The sequence below is a fragment of the Ochlerotatus camptorhynchus genome, unplaced genomic scaffold (assembly GCF_037179485.1).
Source record: "Ochlerotatus camptorhynchus isolate MF236.1 unplaced genomic scaffold, CSIRO-AGI_Acam_v1.1 ptg000070l, whole genome shotgun sequence".
In the NCBI taxonomy this organism is placed as follows: domain Eukaryota; kingdom Metazoa; phylum Arthropoda; class Insecta; order Diptera; family Culicidae; genus Ochlerotatus; species Ochlerotatus camptorhynchus.
In genome coordinates this window covers 7,988,145-7,997,252 of record NW_027040560.1, presented here as the reverse complement: position 1 = coordinate 7,997,252, position 9,108 = coordinate 7,988,145, and the positions used below count along the sequence as shown (strand labels likewise).

The 9,108-nt window shown below is 43.0% G+C and overlaps 1 protein-coding gene across 1 annotated transcript; it reads left to right on the top strand.

Moving 5' to 3' along the window:
• Nucleotides 1-1,633: 1,633 nt before the first annotated feature.
• Nucleotides 1,634-4,793, top strand: LOC135697312 (aminopeptidase N-like). Its single transcript, XM_065216936.1, has 4 exons — nucleotides 1,634-2,351; nucleotides 2,414-3,054; nucleotides 3,128-4,470; nucleotides 4,529-4,793. Exons 1-4 carry the CDS (start codon nucleotides 1,684-1,686, stop codon nucleotides 4,751-4,753), a joined length of 2,877 nt encoding a protein of 958 aa, XP_065073008.1. The 5' UTR covers nucleotides 1,634-1,683; the 3' UTR covers nucleotides 4,754-4,793.
• The last annotated feature ends 4,315 nt before the right edge of the window (nucleotides 4,794-9,108 follow it).

Sequence of the window (9,108 nt, the reverse complement as noted above, 5' to 3'; positions counted from 1 at the left end):
CGCAATGACGTGTTTGTTTGTTTACGTTGATCTGCTGCTTGCTTTTCTATCCATCCCAATCGACAGAATTGTAAAAAACGCTCCAAACTTCTCAGGTGAGTGGGACTATTTTCGGCAGCCTCTTTTTCTTCGGCAACCTTTCCATTTGAATTGCGTGTTAACGAGCTGTTCTATTGTCGACAACTCGAAATCAGCCACATTGTGATAAAGTGCCTATATTACTTTTAAAGACAAATTTGGCATAACAGGATTGCTTTGTAGTAAAAATACAATCAGAAGGCTGAAAGACTAAGGAATCGTGTGAACACATTCAGCGAAGTGTTTTGATAAGAAATTACAGTGAAATTATTGTTTAAAATTTAGTTGCCGAAAACAGTCAATGAGTGTCGAAGCCGACATTTACCGTATAACATAATAAATTCTTTTCAAACTGCTAATTGAGATTTTTAATTCCATCTTGAAAAAGGAGGGGAGAGGCGCTTGAGTTAGCGTTACGTAATTTGTGAGGGCGAGTCTTTTCAAGCATTATTATTGTTACATAGGTGTTCAAAATCCAGATTTTTGTGTTACTTAATTTGTGTACCGTGCCTAAGTCTCAAAATGTGATCCAAAGAATCCAAAATAAAATTCATGGAGTCTCTCTCTCTCTCTCTCTCGTGCTCTGCTTCTTGAGAGAGCGAGAGAGCGAACATTGAAATTAAGATCAAGAGAATTCTGGAATATGATGATGAGAATAGGTGAATCCCGAAGGCGAATTACAGATAACTTAGATAATACAATTCAGAAAAGCACAGAATTCATAGAATGCTTCCAGTGGAAGCCTTCCACAGTAGGAAAAATGCAAAATCATTGTTATACCATCTGCCCCTTTACCGACTGGTCTAATGGGGTATTTAGACTTGTGCGGATTTGCTAGCCAACTAGCACGAATTTCAGTTGCTCCTGAAATCTTATGCTGGTAAACACTGATGCCCTGGTTACATTATTCTGGCTTCTTTTTTTGCACAGTGCTAGTACACTAGCGCTAGCAAATCCGCACATATGTAAACAACACATAAGGGAGGCCGCTAGCCTGAATGGTAAGCTAAGTAAATTCTCAATGAACGTAATTATTGCACGCGGGCCACTAAATACTATGTACACCAGTTGCCTATACTGATAGCCTTATCAATAAAATCCCTACGTCTATAACTGTCTTATCAAACATCCAAATTGACCGAAAAATTGCCAGCCAATGTCAAAGCCCGATAGTATTCTAGCTTACGATAAGTCAATATCGCCTCAATGACAATAATCCCTAAATATACCATTGTATGCCAATGAATTTTGATTGATCGGTCCAGGAGGGCTGACTAAATACCTTCGTAGTCGTCATGCCTGTCGTATGGAATGTTGATGGCATTGATCCAATTATGATGGCATTTCTTCTGGTAAGTCCAGACTAATCCTTCTTTCCAAGTGCGCTGAATCTTGAACTCTCAAAATAAACCCTACTTTCGCTGAAAAGGATGACATTTCTTCGCATGGACAAAACCCACATCGAGAGCGCATCGCTGCTACCGGCTCGCGATAAGATAAGATAATAATTAATAATTGATGTGTTGAGAAGATTCATCATGATCTAACTTTGCCGTTTCCTGTGGTGGAAGAATTCAGTTCACCTGTAGCTTCCAACCCGTTAGGATGTGGAAAACGGCGATCCTGGTGCTGGGCCTATCATCAGCCGTCTGGTCTGGTGTGCCTTTGCTAAATAGAAACCTCCCTGCAACCGCCAGGCAGGAAACCGTCTCCGGATATCGTCTACCGAACACCACAAGCCCACTTCGATACGATATTGAGCTCACAACGCACGTTCACGATCACGGAAGTAAAAACCAGTTTGACTTTGAAGGAAAAGTCAGTATCTCTCTACGTGTCCTAGAGCAGAACGTACAAAATATTACACTTCATCACCGCCAAATCACGGTGACGCACGTAAAGCTTACCGAAGTAAGCTCGACGGGCAATAATGTCGTGATAGTTAATGATGATTCGAGTTTCTCCACGGACGAAACATACGAATTCCTGATCGTTCATGCTCCATCGGCCTTGAAGGTCGGAAACTACGTACTGGAGATTCAATACCATGGAGTACTTCGTAGTGATAATGGTGGGTTCTACCGTTCATCCTACACCGATGCCAGCGGAGCAACACGGTGGATTGCAACTACGCAGTTTGAGTCAACAGATGCGAGACACGCGTTTCCATGTTACGATGAACCTGGGACTCGAGCTCCGATCGGTTTGAAGTTGATGCATGGTAACACTTATCATGCTATCGCAAACATGCCCATCAAAAGTCAAGTGGATTTGTAAGAGCAATTTCTCAAGAGTGCACGATGTCTCAGATAACCCTTTAATTCATACTTCACAGGAACCAGAACTACACAACTACAACGTTTGAAGACACGCTGTCAATGCAGACTTATCTGTTGGCATTTGTCGTTTCCGATTTTGACTTTGTATCTGATGCTCAGAACAACCAGTCGGTTTATGCCAATCCTGCCTCGATTCACAACGGGGACCTTGATTTTGCTTTGGAAGCTGGCGTCAAAGTGATTCATGCCTTAGAAGACTACGTCCAGGTGAACTACAGCTTTCCGAAGCTTGATCAAATTGGAATCCCCGATTTTGCAGCCGGTGCGATGGAAAACTGGGGTCTAGTAACCTATCGTGAGGAGGCACTCATCTACAACTCCACCAAATCACCTATGGGTCAATTGAAGCGTACTGCCCTTATCATTGCTCATGAATACGCTCACCAGTTTTTCGGTAATCTGGTATCTCCGACATGGTGGAACTATGTTTGGTTAAATGAAGGATTTGCAACCCTGCTGCAGTTCATAGCTGCAGACAAAGCGTATCCCGAGTTGCGCATTCAAGAAATGGTCACAGTCGAAGCCGTCCAAACCGCTTTCCAATCAGATGCACTGGAAACAACCCGTCCCATGAACAGCTATGTCGAAACACCGTCCGCTATCTCGGCATTGTTTGATGATATCGCCTATGATAAATGTAAGTACATAATGGTCATATTATCGAAATGAGGGTAGGTATTTATAACACAATCTCCAATCTCGTTTGGCAGCTGGTTCTGTTTTGCGACAATTGCAACACGCTTTTGGTGACTCAGTTTTCCGCGCCGGACTCAAGTACTATTTGGATGCAAAACAATTCCAAGCAGCATCCCCAGACGATTTGGCTGCTGGCCTACAGAGATCCGTTGAGGAACACGATGCCATTCCCTCAGATGTGAAAGTCATCGACATCATCAGCTCGTGGGCTGACCAGAAAGGATATCCCTTGCTGCATGTGAGTCGTGGCGCAGATAATGTTATAAAGCTACGCCAAGAACGATACCTGCTAAAACCTTCGGATGACGCCGTCAAGGCCACCTGGTATCTACCGTACAACTTGGCTACCTTACAAGCTTCTGATTTCTCGTCCACTCTTCCTCTTGATTGGTTGATCGGTGAGACAGCTGAATTGCGTCCTTCACCGTCACTCAACTGGGATAATGACGATTGGGTAATCTTCAACAAACAACAAACCGGCTACTACCGAGTCAACTACGATGATAATTTATGGGAGTTGATAATCCACGAGCTCCATCATGGCGACCACAATTCGATTCATCATCTTAATCGTGCTCAGTTGATTGATGACTCACTCAATTTGGCACGATCTGGTCATCTTCAGTATGATGTTGCGCTTCGATTGGTCCAATATCTCACCGTTGAACAGGAATACGTCCCATGGGCATCGTTGAACAATGGATTGGCTTATCTTAACCGAATGCTGGCAGGTTCTAGCAAGTACGCATTATTCAAACAATACGTCTGGGAGCTGGTCAAGCCATCATTCGACAAGTTCGGTCTGGCAAACAAGCCCGACGATTCTCACTTTGCGAAGCTAACACGAAACATTCTCATCAACTGGGCTTGTCAAGTCGGTTCGGAAGAATGTCTAACGCAGACCAACTCACAACTAGCGGAAGTCGTTTCAAATAAAACCGAAGACATAGATCCTAATCTGAAGAGTGTCGTGTACTGTAACGGATTGCGCAATGCAAATCGCGATACGTTCCTGTTTGTGTGGGATCGTATGCACCGTTCGCAGGATCCATCGGATCGGGTGTTACTCATCAGTGCCCTTGGCTGTTCGCAAAATGCTGAATTGTTACAGCTGTATCTAGCAACTTCAATAGACGAGACAGGAGAAGCCAGCTACCGTGGCCAGGAACGGTCGCGTGTATTCAGCGCTGTGTATACGAATGGAAAGGTCGGATTGGAGGTCGCAATGAAGTTCTTGGATGAGAATGCAGATACCATAGACAGACTCTACAATGGAGGAAGCTTTGGAGGCCGGGCGATCGGTTCGGCCGTTACCGGAATGGCCAGACGGGTCGTCAACAAGGAACAGTATGATGAAGTAAGTGTTTTTTTTCAGTGCAGGGATGGTTTTGAAACAACTTGAACTTTTATTTCAGTTTGAAGCAATGAATGCGAAACTTGCTTCTGCAGGATACTTGAATGCTGGAGAATCAGCCACAGCTAAGGAACTTGCCGGGGAAAACGTTCAGTGGACGAATAAAAACTACGCTTTCATTGAACGTTGGTTGGAGCAGAACGTCGTATCGGCAGCTATGCGGTTCGATGCCGTCTCCGTAATGGCGGTTACTATTGTGGCTGTCTTGAGTGCGGTTTTGTTGTAAGTCGAATATGAGGAACCTAGCAAATAAAGTCGAATACGTATTATGGTCGAGGTTGTCACTAATTCAATATCACAACTAATCAATCAATCTGAACAACGGCAAGAGTTGGGGAAGAGTGGCAGAGTGCAACGCAATGATGAAACCTAAGTATATAAAGATTTGTGAATCGTGTTCTAAGTATATAAGGATTTGTAATATTCTTATCAACAAATAAATATTGATTTAACGGCGCCGGTGGTGTAGTGGTAAGCGTGATTACCTCTCACCCCGGAAGGCCTGGGTTCAATCCCAGTCGGCGCCGCCGGGATGTTCTGAGGCATAACATCTCTGATCACGCCTTCCTTCGGATGGGAAGTAAAACCGTTGGTCCCCGGTTCATGAGTTGATGGGTCGATAGGTAGGGTCCAGGTGTGGGAGCTGCCTTCCTGGCACGTCGGTAGCATTGGTGCTCAGCACGGAAAACAAGATCGACGGAAAAAACAAACCAAGGGAAAAAAAAAAAAATAAATATTGGTGTACAAAATGTTATACTAACACACGATCGCAGTAAGCGCTTGAAAATTGACGTGTTTTTCTTTTGCTACGTATTTTTCGTCAGCACGAATTAAACATTGTTTGCTTTAAATTTGTTAATTTGTGTTCTGAAATTTCGTTTCAAGTGTTCATAAAGTTATCATTTAGTGATATATCATGTTTTCCTATGTTTGTCTTGAGTGACTCAGTTAATTTTGAATCTAACCTCGAAAATCTATGACGCAGCTTCAGTTTTTCTGTTCGGTCTCGGTTTTCATTGCCTCGGCGTGTAGTTCTATTGAGAGATTCGTGGGCGAGTTTGAACCCGGTCCGGTTGGTAAATTAGCCCGGGAATGTGCTGATAATGTATCCGTCGCGAGTTTTGGTGGTGATTAGGTGGCCGACGTTGCCGTGAATCAGCAAGTTTTCCGCTTGCAAAAGTGCTCAGCTGCTGGTCTCTCGCCGGTGTCGGAGATTGCGAGCAATCTGAATTATGCCTCGCTGGATACGCCCAAGACTGGACGGGTGGTAGCTGGTGGCCACGAACGGTTCCTGGGGAAAGCACTAGACACGAACCTCCTCCCAGATGACCATGGAAATGTATGAAAATTTGTGTTATTTGAAGGAAGTATTACGACAAAGGTGAATCACGAAATGAGATGCAAAGCGTAGAGAAAAACAAATCTACGGAACACACACACACACACACATAAATTCAGCAATCGGCTAAATTTTCAATAGCGACCAAAAATATCCAATAGTACCGTTCCAATGACGCGTTCATCTAGATAAAATTGATAAATAACAGGTTTTTAGCGATGGGTCCAATCTTAGATCCATAGACCAACATTAGAGCTTTTTCCCCTACTCGTTGAGATCTACATTCATTATTTTAACGATTCATTTCACTGTATTTTCCATTAGCGCCCGGAGTTTCACTCTTATTTTCGATGCGCTTTCTTCGATGAATTCACTAGGAGGGGCACACATTTTTTTTCACAGCCCCGATCACATCGTAAGGTGGAAATCTTGAAGGCACTTCTCTATGCATAAGTTCATATTGAAATCTACTCAATCCACCTTCGATAAGTAGACTAAAATCTTCTTCAGCTGACATTATTCCCCGTTGATCAGTTAATTGAGCCAGCATTGTTTTAGAACTATTTTGGTTTTTCAAAATATGCCCAAAACCCTTGCCAAAACCTTTAACTAGGTTCAGATCCTTTCGGTTATAAGCGGTCCTTCTTGCTAATAGCAATGCTTTTTTTGGAGCGTATCGACTTAAGGATCAACTGCTTCATTATCAATTATGCGACGTTTTCCTCTTTCGCTCAAATCCGTGAAAGGTTTTGAAGGTCTTCCACGTTTTGTTCCTGAGGCCGATGTTGATGCATCGCATTGCTCCTGTTCGATCAATTCTTCGAAGCCATCAAAGCAATCTCACAAAATGTGCCTCAAATTGCTGCTTAATGCGATTACCTTCAACGGTGACGTGCTTTTCTTAGATGGTCCACAGTGGCACACGACGAGCAACTGAAATCCGATCAGTAGCGGTGCAACTTCTGCGTCTTTCGGCAACATATTGGGGGTGCAATTTCAAAAAACCGAAATCGACCGCGTTACGAAAAGTGGTCAGGTTTTGACCATTTACAACTCTGTCAATAGCGGATGGATATTAATTCTAAACAAGCCAATCGATTTGAATGTCATCTACGATTCTGCTAAAATGAACACTTTATCAATTTTCAAAAGGTCACTATTGAAAATTGCACGAATATGCAGCTGTTGATATAATAATGAAAATTATCACCGATTTACTGCGCAACGCGCCTTCCCTAACACAGATTTAAAAATCGAATTCACTCCGGTCTCACCGAACTTTGTTTATGCAATACCGCGTGTGGTGAGTGGTGGTGTACAGTGGTCATCATCATCAGCAGCAGCAGTGCTTTCGGCGTGTGGTTGTAGTACACGACGAAAGGCTGCCCGCAAGTTTGAGCTGCAGCCCACTGAGTGGTCCATTCGCCGAAGAAGGTGGAAAAAGTTGCACCGCTACTGATCAGATTTCAGTTGCTCGTCGTGAGCCGCTGTGGGCCATCTAGCGCGTTACCGTTCCAAACAACAACAAAATAGCTCACCATTACTCAGCCATCACTACAAAACGGTCCTTTTCAGGACCACCATAATTTTATTAAAGAGAATTTCCTGGACACTTCTCGCGTTACCTTTCACATACACCAACCTAAATTGATCGATTCTCTTCATCGACTCTCTCTTTCGTTAATAACTCGGCTCCAAAAACATGTTCAGCTGTTATTATCGTCTTATACGCTTAATAATAGCATATAGGTAACTCTGAGCGTAGTAAGTCCCGAGGAAAAGTACTCAACTTTTTGGCTCAGCTCTGGTACTTCAGTCCCAAGCTAATCGATGCACCCCTCGAAACATAGGAAAATCCACGAACCTCTCGTTTTATCTGTCAAACTTTAATGGCAAATCAAAACAAACATTGTGTAGTACTAGAATGGGATACGTTAATCGATTTACTTGGGACCAATAGGCTAGTCAATTAGTGGGCCAATTTAAAATCGTTAGTTTCGTATTGATTGTTGATAAAAGTGTCCTGCTGAGGGCTGTAAAAAGGTATTTTTTGTTATTTTTTTAGAACATTAGATTGCATTTAATCACTTCGAGTTTTCAGTATGGAACGCAAAGTTATAAAGCAATATTTCAGCTTTATTTTCGAAAATTAACAGCTCAAAATATTTTTTTTTTTTTTGCTGTTGGCAGCCCTGCAACCAGAGATGAAGGCGATGTTCCATGACAGATTCAGGCGATGACAAATGTCAGCACTGAAACATCGAAGAAAATAAATAATTAGTGTTTTAAAATATCTAAAATCTAACATTCGCAAAATTACCGAAAAAAATCGCTACTCAAATGCGCGTAAGAAATCAAAAAAGTTGGAATATCTGGCAAAATGTGGCTTCGAAAAAAGCTGCATTTATAGATTCGAGTTTTATTTAAGTGCAAATGCAAAAAAGAACATCGAATTGTTATCCCAAATGCAGCAACATGCCCTTGATCTGGATAATAAGAAACCAAGTTTCCACTTGCTGGCGTTGTCACTCTGTGTCACTATGAACCTCCGGATGTTGGCTCACTTGGCCTTCAGTTCCTCGTTTTCGATCAACTCTAACTGTCCCATGCAGGTGCCCAACAGTTGTCCACTCGTGTACCGATCTGTATTCCGGTTTTCTAACGTCGGAATCTTCCGCTCGTCACTCCGTCCCCAGCCTTCTTCTCACTCACGTACGTTCGTTATCTGTCAAGACCACTACACTCATATAGCAAGTTACTATTGCGTTTTCCTACCAAAATAATGAATAAAGAGCCAAAATTTTCCAAGACCCTACTAACTTGACCTGCCAAGCCTCATCCGTAAACATACAAGACACGAAGACACAGGAGTAAGCACGAGTTGTGGAAATGCTGGTTACCATCGCCGCTACTAGGCCAACGCCGTTGACGCCTTCTGTGGCCTCCTTCACGCACTGGTTCGATGACTCCTTCCCACGACGGCTGTGCGGACAGCACGTGTCCCTGTCGTTGACCTAAAGGGTGATACGGTCAAAATTTGGTCAAGAGAAAACGCGTGTAAATCGGTGAAATCGTTTATTTAAAAAATCAAATTAAATTTCTTTTTCAAGTTCAATTAGTATAAAATTCAGGAAAAATATTCAGTTAGGCTTCCGCTTTTCCAAATCCGAATTGCCGGGCCTTACGCTTGACCCCTGCCATCAGATTTTGTACAGCCACCTTGTCCACCTTCTTCGCCGCAG

What these genes read in the sequence shown, in the direction of transcription:
- LOC135697312 (XM_065216936.1), top strand. Translation starts at nt 1,684, where the DNA reads ATGTGGAAAACGGCGATCCTGGTGCTGGGCCTATCATCAGCCGTCTGG. An exon ending in TGATATCGCCTATGATAAAT is followed by an intron (nt 3,055 to 3,127) that starts GTAAGTACATAA and finishes CTCGTTTGGCAG; the next exon opens with CTGGTTCTGTTTTGCGACAA. An exon ending in ACAAGGAACAGTATGATGAA is followed by an intron (nt 4,471 to 4,528) that starts GTAAGTGTTTTT and finishes CTTTTATTTCAG; the next exon opens with TTTGAAGCAATGAATGCGAA.